Source organism: Sinohyriopsis cumingii, chromosome 16, assembly GCF_028554795.1.
Source record: "Sinohyriopsis cumingii isolate HCF-2022 chromosome 16, ASM2855479v2, whole genome shotgun sequence".
NCBI lineage: Eukaryota > Metazoa > Mollusca > Bivalvia > Unionida > Unionidae > Sinohyriopsis > Sinohyriopsis cumingii.
The window spans coordinates 78,535,934-78,554,890 of record NC_142976.1 but is presented as its reverse complement, the minus strand read 5'-3'; the positions used below and the strand labels follow the sequence as shown (position 1 = coordinate 78,554,890).

Below are 18,957 nucleotides of genomic sequence, written 5' to 3'. Positions count from 1 at the left end.
TGATGAAAGATAGATTACAATATAATGCCATGTCTGTTTGATATCCGCTACCAGAAATGTCAACAGCAAGAAAAGCGGATATCTCACAACATCTTTTGATAAGCAAGGATTAATTCAGGAATCACAGTGTGAATGCACAGCAGGAGTGGGTCCTCCTGCCCACTGCAAATGTGTCGGTGCTGTACTTACAGCAGTATTTGATTTGTAATTTTGAAGTCATTGCTTTGTAGAAGATATTTGTACTCAGAAATTACACACATAGTACAATGGATCACCTATCAAAAGAGGAGACTTGAATATGCAGGGTGTAGATGAGGTGACAAGCTTGGACTTTGATCTGCGCCCTAAAGAATATCAAACTAACAAGGGATATCAGGACTTCTTCAGAAATACTTATTTGAATATGAAATCAATTTCAAAAATGCCATTTTTCAACTTATTTAAACCTGGGGCTAATGTTATTGCAGTTGCCCTTGACCATGATTACTTTGAATTAACTCATGAGGACTGTTTTCTTAAGGTAAACAATTTAACATACTTTGTTTGACTTGGAAGCAGCTATGACAATTGAAAGAAACACCCATGATCAGAGTAAATGTGCAACATGGAAGGAAGAAAGGTGCAAAAGACTGTTCCTCAAATTTTGGGAATACATGTATATATAAATTAACAGAATGTAGACAAAATTACATTGGCCCATACATTTACAGAATATAAAAAGTTATGGGCACCAGCAACACTTCATGCACAAAAATATGAAGGTATTGCTTTCAGAAACTATATGAAAGTTAACAAAAGAGTTGTGGACAGATTTGGAATGTACATCAGATGGGCTGCTAATTGAAGCGAAATGCCCTTTCTCACTAAAGATACACCTATCTGTGAGAAGATAGTGCCTTATTTGAAAGTGAATGAGGATGGGAGTTTAAGCCTCAGTACTCATCATGACTACTATTATCAGATACAAGGACAGATGTACTGTGCAGATAAAACTGTGATTTTATTGTTTATACATTGTGCAACATGAAAGTTTTTAGAATTCTATGATTCTTTTATAGAGAAAATGGTGAAAAGTGTTTTCTATGATTTTTTCAAAGATATCATCCTTGAAAGGTATTATTACAAATAATTTAAATGAAAAGTTCTTATATATATATATATATATATATATATATATATATATATATATATATTTATTTATTTATTTATGAGAGACTGGAGCAAGTGTGATGTACAAGTGTACTTGATTCGATAATTGTGAATATTATGTGAATTCTCTTTTTAAAAAATTTAACCCAACATATACCCAAAATATTTCTTGATGTGAGAGAAAAAAGCAGACAAATTATCATGGAGCAATCTAAATAAAGTCATGTGGTTCTTTGTGTTTACAATTTTGCACTGAGAGTTATTACAATGTAATGATTTAGGAAACTATACTGTATTTTGAGCAATAAAAAGTCTGAGGGAATTTTTAAACTGTCTTCGCACTTGCTGTGCATACATATTTTGCCTTTAAAAGAGTAAATAAAAATATTTCTTCCATGTACTGAAGTGTAAAATGCAGTATGTCATTTTCAACTATTATCTAGATTTTCATTAAGCCACACTATACAGCAAGTAAGAAAATAAAGTTAATAAAAATGGACTAAAAACAGATGACAAATGACAATTTCATTTAATTTTAAAAATAATGTAGCGTATCATTTGATTCACCAAAAAATAAAATAAGACATTATTTGTTTTCAGTGATATATGTAATGTGAATCATGAATTCTTAGAGATAATACAAGATCTAAAATAGCATAACATATAACAAATGACAATTATTTCAGATGACAATTTTGCCTCAGTAGCCAACATTGGTTCACATAAAATTTTGTGTTTCCAAGTCCAGTTATGTGCTCTATATGCACATGTTTACTTGCAATTTATCTGTCTTTCATAACAGTTTCGCCAGGTTTTCAATTTTTCTTTTGGAAGAAAGTATTAATGTTTAATGTGACATCTTGTCAAGGAAACAGATCTTGTACATTAAATCCCTTGTCTGCCATTACTGAACCTTTGAGATCACACGTTAACCAGACTGACCCTCTCAATAATTTGCCTGTCACGAGTTGACCCTCCGTAGACTGGGGACACACAAGTTATCAGTCCGCCTGGTGTGGCTTCAATCAATGTTTTGACTGTACTTCTGTTTTTGTAAGTTGAAAAGGTGGCCTTCTGTGATAAGCTGACTTTTTCCATCCAAAATTATCCTAGTTGTAGGATATTGTTGTTTAAATTCAGATGTGGAATAATAATGTACCAGTTATTTTAATGGCCATAGCTCAACTTTTCTTCACTGCTTTGACATGAATATTATCCATGTTTGCACAGTATTACTTATAGCTGATTCAAACACCCCAAATAAATGGGAGAGTTCAGAATTTTGTTGTGTCTTCGCAGCTTGATTATAAATCTGAAAACTGATCCATTACACTGACATTCACTACTCCTCGGTGCACATAATTAAGGCTATATGCTGCTGGGTCAAGAGTGCAGAGAACAAATCTGAAGCGTTCAAATGTCTGGAGTCCAGTATAGAACTGTATGCCCGCATCATCCTTTTCAAAACTGAAAATTGAGAACACAGATTGCTTTTGAGGTTTGCATCTCAGATGAAGTAAATGTATTCTGCGATTTCCCAGCAACTAGTTCATCTGTAAGGTCAGTATCGTTGTCAACCAGAATCTCCATCAGATCTATGTCAGAGTTAATATCTGATTTAGAGAATAGTGTGGATGAGGAGTTTCCAAACATTGGGACTGGATTTTTCTGTAGCACCACATATTGAGCAGATAACTGGCTATGATCCCTGATTTCAAGGTACATGTACAACACCCCTATCCAAGTGTTAGCCACTGACTAAGCTTTATAATTTGAGATTACATCATCTTACTACACTACCAGTTCATCCCTTAATGATCATTATCAGACAAATCTTTTGGCAAAACTGGCAATATGTACCTAAAATAATTCAAGATCATCAAGTTGTGCATAAACTAAAATCTAATAAATCATCATTATAATTATAACTTGTTATCAATGTTTTGTGTGTTTGTTAAATTTTCTGTTTATTAGTGTATAAATATAACTTTTATCAGTGGTATCAGTACTTTTGTGGGTGTTTATGTGCGTGTGTGTGTATTTTTAATGTAAATCTGCATATAATAGAGGGCCACAAAGATGATTAGTTCCATGCAACTAATTGTGTCACCCTCATTAAATAGTTACTATCATGTGGCAGTATTGGTCATTATAAAATTAAAATATCAAGTTCATCCACCTTTTTTTAGAGCATCCACCTTGGATACAGGAGGTCGAGGGTTCAATCTTAGACCGAGTCATATCAAAGACTTACAAAAATGGTACTTACAGCTGCCTCACTTGGCACTCAATATTAGGAGGTTAGCATAAGGACTGGTCGGCCCAGTGTCAAGATAATGTGACTGGGTGGGACATCATGCTACATGTCTGCGGCAGACATCACTATAAACTGCAACACTGCAGACATCGTAGCGATATGACTGAAAAATTGTTAAAGCTATATTAAAGATCCAAATCACACACACATCCACCTTTTTTTACTGAGTTTTTGATATAATATATATGCAATTTATCGATATGTATGTATAGAAAGCCAATAATTTATCAAGAGACATTTTTATTTAAAAGTATTTTAACATTAAATATTTTGAAATAAAATTTACTTATTTAAGACAAAAATTTGGTATATTAGCACATCTGAGATATTCCCAACCATAGAGACATATTGCCAGGACATGTAACAGTATTGTAATGAAGTCTGTTACATTCCCTCACTCAAATGTATCTATTTTATTCTCTATTAAGAAGATTGTTAACTAAAACTTTTGCATTGGAATATTGGGTGAGGTGTGATTTCTTGTTCTCTGTAGATCAAGTTTGTATTGTAATATAATGTTTTATGGTTATACACTACTAGGTTAGCAAGCCTCTTCAGGTAACACCAGCCATGTACCAAGCCTGTTTGAGATACACCCTGCTTGCTAGAATAGCGCCTCTGTGGAACAAAGCTGGTGACTGGCTTGTCCAAGGTGGTTAAGTATTATTGGTATTTTTTCTTCGTATTATTTTATCTTATCCCAGATTACTAGCTTATTTGCTGACCATTGTCCACAGACAGCAGTACATCACATTGTTAGAGTTCTGAAATAAAATTTGGCTGTCAAAACATGCAATGTTGTCAAAGTAAGCTCTCATAAGCTTTACTAAGATAATGATATCATCTCTTATCTGCTTTTTCATCAAAATTGAATGGAATTGAAGAAATTGCTAAACAAATAGACAATATACAATGCAGTCTATGGCTCTTTCAATTTTCGCAACATATAAAGAAAACACCATGTGCTTCACCTTTAAGAATAAGAGTTATTTGCTTTTCAGTATAGGAAAGATATAGTATTCATGCATCCACCTTTCTGGATGTAACATTTTTGTGTCCACCTTTCAAATTATATAATTAAAGTGCTTATTCATAATATTTTTTCAGCTATTGTTTCTTGACATAAGTAATTGGCATTTAAACTTCACATTTACAGTGTTAATAAAATTACTGATGCATATTAATTTTCTTTTTTTGTTGTTGTTGTTGTTGTAGGGTTTAACGCCATTTTTCAGCACATGATAGTCTATACATGGCAGCTAGTATTAATGGGGGAGGAAGAACCCGGAAAGAACCACCGACCCATGAGAAGCTACTGGCAAGCTTTCTCACATACCCACATTGGCTGAATCCGAGATTCGAACCCACGAAGACAGAGGTGAGATGGCAGTGATCTGTAACGGACAGTGCTTTAGACCACTCTGCCACTCAGGGCCCCTTTTCCTTTTTGTAAACACTGCTTTAAAGATACTCAGAATGTTGTGAAAGTAGTATAATTTATTCTCAAAAGATCAGTGTATGCAACATTATAAATAATTTCATGAATATGTTTGCAGTAATGAGATAGTTACATTTGTATTATTAATAATGACATCACCAAGCTGTACCAATTTTTGAATTATAGATATTTATAAATATTGTTCTTTAAGACCATAGTACAATTTAAAATAATTCCTTATAGCAAAAACATTTTAAAAATAATATTTTAGATGTATCTTATCAATGGTATACAAAAACAGAATAAACAAAAGTTTAATAGATTAGTAAAAAAACATACAGATATATTGACACAGCTAAGAATGACCATTAATTCATTCTGCCCCAATCCTGCCTGTAGGCGTAATGAGGCTGTATCCTACTTCCGAGCTCTGCAGCATCAAGATCATTTAAGATACACCAAAGTGGTGGTATTACAAAAAAGCAGACAGATATAACTCTACAATGATACCCAAATAATCTGGACGTTCTAGTTGCACTACAAAATACAGATGGAAAAAGCTAAGTTTTTGGACCCATTTTGTTAACCTAAAATTCGCTCGTGGTCAGAATCCGATTTTGTGTCTGGATTTGAGACCTTTTGGCCTCAGATCTAAGGCCGACCGGTCAGAACTGCACACAGACAGGTGAACCTTTGCAAAAACTAGGATTAGATGGTCATTTGGAATAAAGAGTGATTTCCATACGAAAATGATGGGTCCATTAAGCAAAGAAACCACACAAAAACGCAACTTTTACCCTTCTGCTCTTGCGCAGGCAAAATAACCAATGTAAAACTATGTTTCTAATACAAGTAGGCATTAGTCTAATGGAAAATCTGTTGAAAGTCAATGCATTGCGATGTATTCAGAAATAGCCTCCAAAATGTCTTTCCTACTCTTATTTCAGGTGAAAACGACAAAAACCTCTAGGGCCGAATGAGTTAAAGTCTTACAGACTGATTTCCAGTCAGATCCTTAATTCAGTCAAGATATTGAGGACTCGAACAGAACAAATGCCTTTTTGCATTTTATTGTGAAAAAGCCCTAACAATACTATAGTTGAAAGATATTAGATAGAAATTCCAGGGAAAAATTACCCAAGCACTTGTCCCTAGGAAGAGAGAGTTGCAAGAGTTACTCATCCCATTCCTCCTTGTTCTCAAAAATGCACTTCACTACACTGCTTAGGCTTGTAATTAAGAACCACATGTACCTATCCTGATGCAAGCTTGATACTAAAGGGTAAAAGCCATGAAATATGTTCTAATACATGACTCTTTAATATATAATAACATATAATAAGAAGCAAGGTTGTTAACTTGAGAAATTGTTTTGTACGCATAGCCCTTTCTTAGTAGTATTTGCATTTACAATGAAACCTTTCAGTAGTCTTGTATCATAATTTTTCTTTTCAGCAAGCTGTCAGACATCTTATATGAGTTGGATATGGTAGAAATTAAGCATCAGTGAGTGTCATAATTTGTTTAAGTCTGGTCAGACACTGTTACACTTGCCTCTCAGATTACCAGTATTTTTTAGAGTGCACCATTCTTTATACATTCGAATGCCAAAGTAAAGGTGGCAACAGTTATTTATGTAAGTATGCAGTTTCTTTTTGAAAGAAAACTGTCAGCAACCCACATTTGAATTTCCACCAACTTCATACTAAATAGTGCATTTTGGTCAGACCTCCAGTCTAGAGAACTACAAATGGGCACAAGAGAATAGGAAGATTGCTGATTGACTTAAAGAATTGGAAGATTACTAGGTTAGATTTTGACAAATTAGCTGTTGTCTCCACATTGTACTGCTCCAGTGGCCTAATTGTTGGTAGAGCTTCCATCTCAGATGCAGGGGTTCATGGGTTTGAAACCCTGGCTGAATCATACCAAAGACTTATCAAATTGATACTAGCAGCTGCCTCACTAGGTGCTCAGCATTAAGAGGTTAGTGTTAGTACTATTAAGCCTGGTGTCTTGATAATGTGACTGGGTGGGACATGATGCTACAAGTCTGCGGCATGATGCCCCATGCTAGATATTAATATGAATTGCCACACTGCAGACATCATAGTGATATGACTGAAAAATTGTTAAAGCTACATTAAATATCCAAATCACACTCACACACACACTCATGATTGTGTGGCATTTTCAATAGATCAACGTGCTAAAGTGAAGACATGGGAATTGAATGAGACACTTAAAATACATATTTCAAATCAAAAGTTGACAACTATTTTCATGTACTTACAGAAATATATTTTGGCATCTTCTCTTCAGCATAACAATGTATAAATAAAGCTACAATCTTGAATAAACCAGTTATCTAATGCAACTGTAACATTACTTGACCATATGAAAATAATAAAAAAATTGCAACATTCTCTGTCTGAAGTTCTCAGAGGTTTGACTTGAAAAGATGTTTGATTGCTCATTAAAAGGGAAACTTTCTTTACATCAAAAAGATACCTAAATTACTGAAAAGTTTCACTAAAATGTGAATGCCATTAAATTTACATCAGGCACAAAGCGTAACAAATCTTTGTCATTCCGTTGTGACATGTTCTATACTGACAACAAGTAGGCAAAGGTTATTTATATTTGGCACACCAAATATTAAGTGATGTTAAACTGTGGCATCACTTAAGGGTAGAAAATGAATGGCTTTATTCTCATGGTGCAAATCTGCATCTACTGAAGCAAGGGACAAGTATGTAGTAATGTTTTACTTGGCCCAGCTAATGTTTATCTGGTCAGGATGAGTGGATGAGTGGTTTTCCTGACCCCTGAAACATAAATTAGTAAATCCAGTCACAGATCTAATAGATAACCTAAAGCAGTATTTGGAGTAGAGATGTTTCAAATTAATGTGTCCGGTTGCACTCTATAAGAAGAATAAAGATATTTATTATAGCTTTTACACACCTATATAACCTTAAACACATAATCTGGCACCCCACCCCCAAATGAGAACTACTTGGGTGTCTTTGATGTCCATGCATCAATATTGTTTGATGCATCAACTCAAACTTTTACAATTCCCAGTTAGTTCTGATTTACATTCTTACTGTTTAAGGTAAAAAATATTTTGAGAGTGTACAAGAGGGGATTATTTAATTAAAAAATCCCACATTTGTGGTTTCTTCAGAGATGGCAGAAATAACTCTTTTTAATATGGCTAATACATATACATCTTGGCCAGACATCCTTGATGTATCCTTTTGCCATATTAAATTGTTCTTTCCGCTGACCCTGAACAACCTGCATGTAGTTTTTGGTATGTATAATGTGCATAATTATAGAATACAAAGCATTGTTTTCTTCAGTGGACATTTGTGTCAGTGTGTACTTTAACAGCATCTTTAAAGGTATGTAAATGGGAAGTACTTTTAACTGAAGTTGGATGAGTTTTTTTTATGGCATTATAATAGAAGGTTGTAGGAGTAACTCGATTAATATGGAGAACAATACAATTATAGCAGATAAATCTATTTGAATATCTGTGTTAGCCTGATGTGCACTCGAAATAATTTGAAAGTAGGATAGATTTATTATGTTGAATTTTGAAAACCTGGATAAGTCTTAATCTATTGACTATTTTCTGCAGTTAGCATGCCAATTACACTGACAATGTTGAAGGCTATTCCTGGGATCCGTTTGTTGGCCTGTACGTAAAGTGTACTTAAATGTCTTTCTCCTTCCTCCACAAAATTGTACTTTAATTTGCACTGGGGTAACTGTATTGTAATACATGTGTATTATGTAATAGAGATATTGATACTATATGGGGAGCTTTTTTTTTTGGTTGTTTGCTTTGTATTTATGTTTGTTTTCTCATGTGTTTACATTTATTTTGTTCCTTCATACAGGAAGAGATTTTCTAATGCAAACTGGATACACCAGTGCAGTTAGTAAGTATCATATTAATCAAGCTTTTTGCAGTCTCTGCAGTTACAAAAAATGTCATATAATATTTGTTGTGCATGGATTATAAATTTTCATTAATTTTTCTAATGTTTTGAGAAGTAATTCAAATATAGTGATTTTTTAAATAAATATTGTGCTTCATGGGAATCATAAAAGTGTTAGACTTTATAGGCAATGCAATATTACTTGGGTGTTTTATGCAGAAGGAAAAACAATATGTTATGTGAAATAATAAACTATATAGTGAGCCTTCCATAGGCTTAAAAAATACCTTTGATAAGACTTTCTAGTAGCAGCAAGTATCCATGCTTGATTGAATCCTCATGGAGAATTATTAATGATTGGGGTGGGTGCCACCCCTGATCATGCCTTTTAAGTGTGCATAAAATGAAGCAAATACAACACTCACAGGTCATAGGCTTTATTATCCGTCAGGAAGACCTACGAAAGAAAAGAAAAAACCTGCAATAAAACAAAATGAATACTTAAATATGCAATACTACAAATGAGACAGACGCGACTTCTAGACTAGATGTCTTTGTAAATGTCTTGCATTTCAGATAAGAAAGACATCTTTTGATTTGGGGATCACAAGTTAGAAGGTTAAGGTTACAGTGACTTTAAGAAGGAAATGGGTCTTGATCTTTTTCTTTCACCTACATAGACCATCCCGTGTGCATGGCTTGCATGCAAGACATAAGATCACATGTCAACATTGATTTGAAATAGAATTAAGCTAATTAAATAGAATAAATAAATAATTACATAAAAGAAAGTACAGTCTCTTGGTTGATTGTTTTCTAGCTGCACATAATATTTAACAACAGTAGGGTAAAGGCATTTGAAATTGTTATAGTTGTAATATCACAAACTATCATGGTTATCAACTGCCTTAATTTGTTATTAATTTATTAGTATTAATAAATATTTTGCAATGAGCATTAACAATATGGTGACATTTATATTTGTGAAACAACAACACACTCATGGTATCCTTAATTATTGCAAGGGAAAAGAAAAATAGTATTGGGACTGCAAGTTTCAGTGCTGGGACTACAACTTAAAATAGTCTGGCCAAACTTTATGGATGGCTTGCTCTTAAGAATCAAAAAGCACTGATCAGTTTTGGGGTCAGTGGGTTAAAGGTCAATGTAACAGACTCCAAGAAAAAATGGTTTCAGCAAAATAACTTGATTTGTTTTTTTAATGTGACCAGATTTTGTGGACGGCTTGAAGTTAAGACAAGGAAGACATCAGTTTTTTTAAATAGGTAGTTGGTGTTATATTTAGTACTGTAGTATAACTAAATTGCTTATAGTGAAAGAGTTTCATAGTGTATTCAGACAGAATATATACGAGTCCTGACATTATTTTTCATGGCTGTGCTGAGAAATGTTTAGTAAACTAGGTATAGCTAGAATTGTCTTATTGCAGTTTATTGCTTTACATGACAGTGTATTGAAATGTAGTGGAAATCTGTAGAAAGTTTAAAACAATAGTAAAGAGAAATATTTCTTATAACTTTAATTTCTTTTAAATTTTTTTAAGTGAAACATTTGGGAAACATCCTTGCATGTAGATGAGTCCCAGCAATTCAAGATAGGCTAATGTTTAAGTTGCATCTTCTAAGGTACACATAAAATAGAGTAATATCAGTGCCTTCTTTTCTATTTCTATTGTTGTTGAAACTTTCAATCTGAGTGTGTTTATATACATATAACATCTGTCTACTATGAGAGATCGAATCCATAATTAGAATAAGTTGACTCAGAAAAATGATTTGTGTGTAGGAAGATGAACTGTGGATTCCAGCACATAAATGGTGGAAATTTGAGAGATTTATGGGGATTGTTCTAGTTGGTGGTGAGACCAAGAACATGTCATAACGTGTGTGATACAATCAGAATATCCATTTGCAGTCCAAAACACACATAACCTGTCATTGTGGTTTTTCCCACAGACTATAAAATATCGAGGTGTATCCTACCAAACCTAGTTTTTCACAGACTGGTAATTGATTTGTGAATAGACTGATTAGCTCATTTAGTAGTAGTAAAGTGGGGAACTGAGATCACCATACATGACAGTTTGTAAGGTCACTAAGCAGCAGTGTTTTTGCTAGACTCCTTGAGCCTCTGGTGGAGGTGGGAAAGACTCTTTTCTTTAAAACCTCAAAAGAAGAATGTATGGAGCATGTAGATGGGCTCGAAGACCCGTATAAAATGGGCCAGCTTAAAAGGGCTGTCAGTCTGATTAGCTAAGGCTCATAGGCCAAAGGAGCATTTGGCATGGGGAGGATGGGTAGGCTAGAGGAATGATAGTTATTGCAGCTAGGGCAACACCTTCTCCTAACCTTTGAAAACATTGGCATGGACCTCTGACCTTTATTGAGGCAACACTGATGACTACCACAACATTGGCTGTTCTACCAGCTACCTATATGTCATTCCTAAAGGTTGAATAATTGTTTGTCAAAAATGTGTGTGATCTCATCCTCAGACAGGGAGGCATCACAAAGAGCTTGTGAGACAGGGAGGCATTACAAAGCTTGTGAGACTAAGTCTGAGATTGCTCACCTTCTGATCATGTTTCTTTAGCCTGGATGCTGAATTGTCAGACAGTAAATGGACTAGTCAGCAAGAAGAGCACACAAGTGAAACACCTTCCAGGCTGATAGTGGGAGGGACAACCACCAGAGTAACAAGCACATAAACACCCACAATCCCAATGCATATGGCAACCGTGCTAACCCACCCATGCTTTTTACAGAGATCACATCGCTGCTCGATCTCCACCTTCAGATGAGCTGCAATATTTCCAATCTTTTTCAGGTGATAGTTATGGGGGCTGTCCTTGGGTTTTACAACATGGAGAGTGGGATACATTATAGTTGGATACTTGGTGGATTGGTCTAAGTGACAAGTTCAGAAAGTAGTATAACCTTAACAAGAAGCAAAAATATAAATGAGGTTTGTACTAGTCATACATAAAATACATATTTAAGAATTGAGGCTTCATTGATGGATGGTTATATAAAGAGTTGCACCAGTTGTTACTGTATATTGATCTGATATTTCCATCATACTATATGTGACCCTAGGATTGTCACTCTCTTGGCTTATATATATCAAACTCATTATTGGAAGCCACCTCCACCCCCAAACAGTGCCTCCCACAACCACATGTTGATGCGGATGCTGCTCCTTATTGATGGAATTGATCTCTTAGGTGCCAAATGTCAGCCTAATGGATTTCCAGGTTGCACCAACATGGGAGTAAAACAATAGCTGATTGTTGTCTGGGAGGCTAGCAAATTGCTTGACCTGGATGATGAACCAGCTATATATTGCATTATTACTAGAGGTGCATTAGGTTGGCCAGTGCCCGTCGAAGGAGGGTATCATCTTCCTCACCTGATTATGATTGCATACTGGCTGCAGAACAGGTCGAGGTACTGGTTGTGGCACTGGCAGTGGAATAAGTTGTTGTACTGGCTGCATCATTTTGGGTCTCACCCGATCATTGAGTTGAGGCAGCACTGCTGCCTCCAACGGTTATGTAACAAGAATATGCCCAGCAACTGCCACATTAGTAGGTTGAGCCATCTTTCCCCTTACACTGATGACCCTTTTTACAACTTTTTATAATCAGAATTTTTAGCTTTGTGCACCCATTACCTTGTGATGTATTCACTTTGGTCACAAGTCATCAGATCATGATATTGATGTTCTTTTATTGTCTTTGTGTAATAGAAACCTTTTCCAATTGGTTGGAACAGCAGCCACAGCCATCAGCAGTCCTTTGCTGGTAATGTAGTGATGATCCTCTTTAGTAAACTTTGCGGTGTGGTTTTCATTAGAAAGACATACCAGGGATGGGGTTGTTGCACTTGCATAGAAGTGGCCTTGCCTTGAAGTACATCTTCTAACATTGCCACTGTTTCTTCTCCTGCTTGACGTGTGTGGGTTTCTTCAGTGGCCTTCATGGCAGCCTTAATGTGGGGTTTTGTTGACATCTAAGATTGTCTCTTCCAGCTTGAACTGCATGGTGGCTAGCTTATCACAGTGTTCCTCCTGTAGGCATAGTTTATCTGTGATGTTAATCTTCATGAATGGCATTTTTTGCACCAAATCTAGGAAGTACTGGTGGACTACTGCACTGAAGATTACTATCACCATGTTTTCTCTGATTACATATCCACATGCTGGCCAGGCCAGACTGAAACTTGGACAAGCCGGTGAGGCTGACAGTAGCAATACTATGTGGTGCTGCAGTTGCAGGTTTATACAGGGAGAGATTTAGGCCAGGCTGGACACATGAAAAAAGAGGCCTTAATGCTTGTGTTGTAACAGAATATACATGGGAAAATACTGCAATATTGCCTTATAAAGGTTGCAATATGCCACCTGCCACAAAGCAACCACATGGTGGAAATATCTCTTGGTTTTGCTTTGATGTAGTTTCAGTCAGTGCATTAATGACTTATTCAGGAGACTGGTCACCTAACCATAAACTTTTTACAAAAGAAAAGAAAGAAATCAGAAACAACTGGATTTTTTAATTCTGAATTGCTCTTGCACAGCAATAGATAGAAACATTCAGAGGATGAGGTAAAAGAAGGATGCCATCTCTATTAAATAATTGAGAAGATGCACAATGATCCATACAAACTAATAAATCAGGGTGATGCAAACAATGTTCAGAAAATAAAAGGCAGCATAAGGCATCCATAATGTGCAAGCAGTCTGATACCTTTCTGTGTGTAAAGGATAGCTGTTTATAAATTTAATGCCAAGTGTAACTTAAGTAGTAGAACATTGTGACCAGTTAAATATTTTTAAATAATTATTTGTACATATTTGACCTGTAGCTTTGTAGAAAATAATGGTAGATAAAGTTTAGTGTTCAGAATTAGTGTTCCATGTTCAATTTGTGGATATTAATACCAATCTTGTAAATGTCGGCAGAATATATATATATATATATATATATATATATATATGTCAGTAAATTATAAATGAAATAACTAAAAATACTGGCCCATGTGCCAAAATCATCAGCCAAGAAGTTATTATCTGGCTGCAACAGCACCAGGCTCCAGTAGTTAGCCCCATTAATGAGTTGTAGTAATAACCCCAGCAGCAGGGCAGAGCAAGGAGCCACTAGTACTTAAGAGTTTGATATTAGACTATTGTTGTTTTATGGGGGTGGGGTCTAGAAACTTGTGATGAAAATTTGCAAATTGCTTCACTTCAGTTTTGATTAATTAGATTTTAATTTCTAATTTAAAAGAAGTCTTATAAAATGTGATTTTTCCTGTTTTTTCCAAATTAGAACTGGACATGACTGTGAACAAGACAGAATTATATTTCTCAATGGAGGCAACTGCAGCTAAATTTTCTCCTTTGAAGGTACAACTGCATGAAATGAATTTTACAGAATTATTGCTAGAGGGAATATAATTTTGAGAGCATGAAATAACTTGTACAGAGGGAATATACTCTGAGCTGAGTTTGATCTTTTCTTAATATTTTTCATTACAAGCGTTGTATGTGTTACTTTTCTGACAATCTTGATTAGTTCATTATCAGTGCATGAAGATCAAAAAAAAAAGAAAGAAACTGCCTAGTATTTTAAAATGTTCTATACAGTAAAACCTCTCATGAGCGACCTCTGCTATGAGCGACCACCTGTCATTTCCGACCACAATCGTAATGCACGGATCGATTTTACTATATAAACGCTGTTATGAACGACCACCTGCTGAACGCGACCAGTGACCGCGATTTCTTGGCAAAATATGCATTTTGACACTGCTATGAACGACCGCATCGCCAAAAAATCAAAACAGATTGACACCACTGACCTTAACTTAATCGTTTGTAAACACTAGAGCTCGGGATAAATGTAGTATGCAAACAAAGTGCACATTAAATAACACTATAGTTGAACAACCATATATCGGGATAAACACCTCTAACCATCATTTGATCCTTTGTAACAAAGACTGCATAAATAGCAAAGATTTCTCTAATAAAGTATTTAAAAATAATTTGTCTTGCTACAGTACCAGTTTTGTGAAATTTACAACTCCAGCGTACGGTGTCATTTATAAACTGCAGTAAACCAGACTAAAGTACATGTCACTAACCGCCATTGTAATGCCGAAGTCATGTGAATAGCCAGTAAGAGTAACATCAAAGGGAGTAATGATGGATATATGCAGTCAATTTAGAGGTTTGTATTTTTTCTTTATCTTTATGAAAACACACAAAACGCCGGTAGTCCTTATGTCCAAGTGAGAAATCGTTTGAAAGGGCTTCAGTGTTGGTTTGAGTACGTCGTTTTCTTTCCAGTTAATCCATAATGCCTGGAGGGTGAATGAGCTCATTGACTTTAATACTAGTAAGTGAGAATCATTTCCGGATTTTTTTTAAAATTATTTTTTATTTCTTTTGTTAGTGTTTCACCAAGCCACAATCTGTTTACATGGGTGCAGATGGTCAGAACATTTGTTTATCGAGCTATAACGCTGTTGATTTAAACTTCATCTCAGAATAAATGTATTGTTTCTTGATGAGTTAATTATGTCTTTTGGTTTCATTCATTGGTACATAATATATATTTATTCCACAATTCCCCAAAACTTGATCAAAACTGATAGTCTTTATAACGTCAACACTAATAACAACGGCAGAATCTCCGCTGAAAAAAAGAAAAATTTTAACACTGGAAGAAAGGATTAATGTCATTGAAAGAAATGAAAAAGGCAAGACCACTCGCAAAATAGCAGTCAGCTTAAGCGTCGGTAAAACGCAAGTTCAAAATGTAATCAAAGACAAGAAGTCCATTAGAAATGAATGGCAGAAAGGTGCACAAGCACAGAGGAAATATGCCACGGCACGACGGACAGTTTACGGAGATCTGAACGAGCGAGTATGGGAGTGGTTTTGTGTTGCAAGGAGTAAAAACATATCAGTAAGTGGGAAGTTGATTCCGGAAAAGGCAATAATTGAGATACATGTTCAGACCAAAGAGCTGAGTAAAACATGTCAACAAAGAAGTATAATGGATTTCTTTTAAAAAAACAAGTGAATAAGTGTATAAAATAAGATATATACATCATATCTAACTGTTCAATTTTTGTACATATTAATGTGATGTTGAAATATAAATTTTATTCTCGTTGTTTGATAGATGTATATCTTTATTATATAAAGATATTTTGAGAGGAATGCATGCAATATTTAACAAGATTCATGAATACAGGATATGATACATGTACAGTGAGTATGGGTATTATTTATTTTTCAACAATGCTAACTATTGACCCTGAAAACCAGTGCATTTTCACACACCTCTTATGAGAGACCACCTGTCTTGAGAGACCGCTTTTGGTTGGCAGAAGGGGCGGTCTCTCATAACAGGTTTTACTGTACCATATTTATGCTCAATAACTTGCTAATTAAGTCCATTAAACAGTATCCTTTAAAAAAGTCAGAGCAGACACATCTGGTCTTAATGTTAAAGAACATAGAAGCAGTACATTTTCTGATACAAGGAAATATATTTTTAGGTTCCATTTTTTCCATAAAATCTGTCATTGTTTTAGTCCTAATATAACATGATACTGAAGCAAAAATTTGATCTGAATAACCAATAAAAAATGTTTTGGGGTGATCATTTTTGCATGTGCTAATTATCATATGAATATATAATTATTAGCTAATATTATGGTGTACTCAACATTAATCATGCCTGGGTTTAAAAGGGGGAGGGGGCATCTTGGCCTGAACCCAGTCATTTGGAATGTCCTTGTTTTACGGTTGTAGATTAGGATTCAGCCATACCCTGTTCCCGGCAGACTTGTCCGTATTTTTTCCCACCCAGTTTTTCTGCCCTACATATTCTCCCTACTACTACATGGACCCCATCTATTATTTGGGCTGTCATATTTGCTTATAGTTTTTAGCAGCAAATTTACAGAAATGGTCAACGCATACTTGATTAGGGTAATGAGAAAGGTGCAGAGCATCCCGTTTAGCTTTTTGTTCCAGTCACAAAACCTCTAGTTTTTATATTTAAAAAGCTTTTACTGTCTAGTATGAAGGTCCCAGTGACCGAGGGGTTGCCTTTATAGATCACTGACATCTCACATTTTTCTGCATGGGTTCGAGTCTCGGGCACTGCCAATGTGGGTTTGTGGGAAATCTTGACACTAGATTCCCATGTGTTGATGGTTCTTCTTTCTTTATACTGAGAGCCATGTGAAGCCTGTATGTAGGGGGGTCTGGTTGGTGTTGGTGGGGTTGATTGGCAGATTGTACCTTCTTACAAGGTGTCCACTTATTTGGTTATCATTATCTAGAGGGTGATCGCCCTCGGTGTTGTTGCATGGATCAAGTAAATATTAATATAAAGTGTTAACTTATAGATGGAATATTTAGAGATCTGAGCAGATATAATGAACAGAATGACACGAGCACCCGTACATGAAATACAGTTTAATCAATTACAATAAACAACTGTGAGAATGCATTACATTTCTCTTATGAAATAAATCATTCACTGAATTTCAAACACAAATATACTTATATAAATAGCCATTCTGTTTTAAAAGATAGAATTAGTTATCATAGAAGCAAGTGAACAGTCGAAGTCGTTGCCTTGTACCACTTCATAACCTGCTTATTTCTGGTTCACTACAACTTCGCTGTGACTGTTCTTCTTGGTCCTTTAACTTTTTTCTTCCCCAAACTCTACTGTCTCGCCTCTTTTGGCCATCTAACTTTGTGTGGGAAGGTGGATATGTAAGTATGTAGATACTGGGATAAGTAGGTACGTGGATACATCAGTGGAGCTATTTCCCCTTTCAAAATAAATAGAGAAGCAACCTAAATCTTCTGTCAGATATTCTACTAGGAATAGATCATTACTCCCTCTTGTTATGTCAAATATTGTCCTATCGGAATTCAAACAGATACCAAAGGCTATCTGGTCCAATCCAAACATGGCAGACCATAAACAAACCTAGTTTCATAAGATTAATGTACTTCCTAACAGCTGTTTCATCACTGACTCACATTAACATCACACAAGACATAACAGTTCCGTTCGTGTCTCAATTACACAAATAAATGAATGAAATTCATTACATGGCTTAACTACATTTTTTTAGTGAATACACACATTCACGTCTTTAGCATACATGAAATCTCACTTCTTGACTTGCAACATTAATTTCAGTCAATATGCACTCGAGTCTTTATCATATGCAAATAATCCAAGATCAGAGAATTTACATGGATTATTGTAACTCATTAACTAAAGTAATTGAAGAAATTCTCCCTATAACAATCAAGACGACAAATTTAAACAATTCGTCCAACTTATATAAAGATCATTGTATGAATTCAGATAGATGAACTCAGTTATGCTCATATCAAGAAAATTGATCTACGGATTTAAACAAATTCATGTAAATATAAGCAAATGAATTGAAGCAAATCATTATATTGGTATCAACAAATTAAATGAGATCAAAGTTAACCTTTTCCTTCTAGTCTGTCTGATGGTGAAATATAGGAAGGCTTACTTAAGAATCACTTCCTCTCACGACACAGGCATTAAAAATCATTGCAGTATAGCAATTTAGCACACACCTATCCCATAAATCTAATTAATTGTTCTTTTGCCCAAATTAATGTGCTCTTTATAGATCAACAGAAATTTGCACCCTTACACAGTAATGTGCTGAAAAATGGCATTAAACACGTACCAATCAACTCTCCAGTGTGATTACCAGTACCATAAGATAGCAGTGTGTAGCAATAAATACAATCAACATCATCAGGTGTACGTGGAATCATTCATGATTCTGTCATAATGTGCAGTTTCTCTGTAATATTTTGTTAATCACAATATTTCTTAATAAGCATCTGAATAATTAAAGCATGGGACATAATGCTCAAAAGTAAAATGAATTGTTATTTCAATATTATTCTTTCTACACATCAATTCTTCATGCAGTGACTAAAATAAACTTTGAAATTGGTAATCCCAGCTACTTTTACTCTTAATATTT

At 35.0% G+C, this 18,957-nt stretch overlaps 1 protein-coding gene across 7 annotated transcripts in view; it reads left to right on the top strand.

Moving 5' to 3' along the window:
- LOC149780858 (uncharacterized protein C18orf63-like) overlaps positions 1-18,957 on the top strand; it is an 84,013-nt gene that overhangs the window by 27,881 nt on the left and 37,175 nt on the right. For 6 of the 7 annotated variants that reach the window (XM_089937956.1, XM_089937957.1, XM_089937955.1 and 3 more), the window contains 3 exons: positions 4,007-4,121; positions 8,816-8,857; positions 14,208-14,284. In XM_089937956.1, the coding sequence (XP_089794082.1) occupies positions 4,007-4,121; positions 8,816-8,857; positions 14,208-14,284 (234 nt within the window). The remainder of the gene's footprint in view (positions 1-4,006; positions 4,122-8,815; positions 8,858-14,207; positions 14,285-18,957) is intronic. The other variant, XM_089937954.1, reaches the window with a different exon arrangement.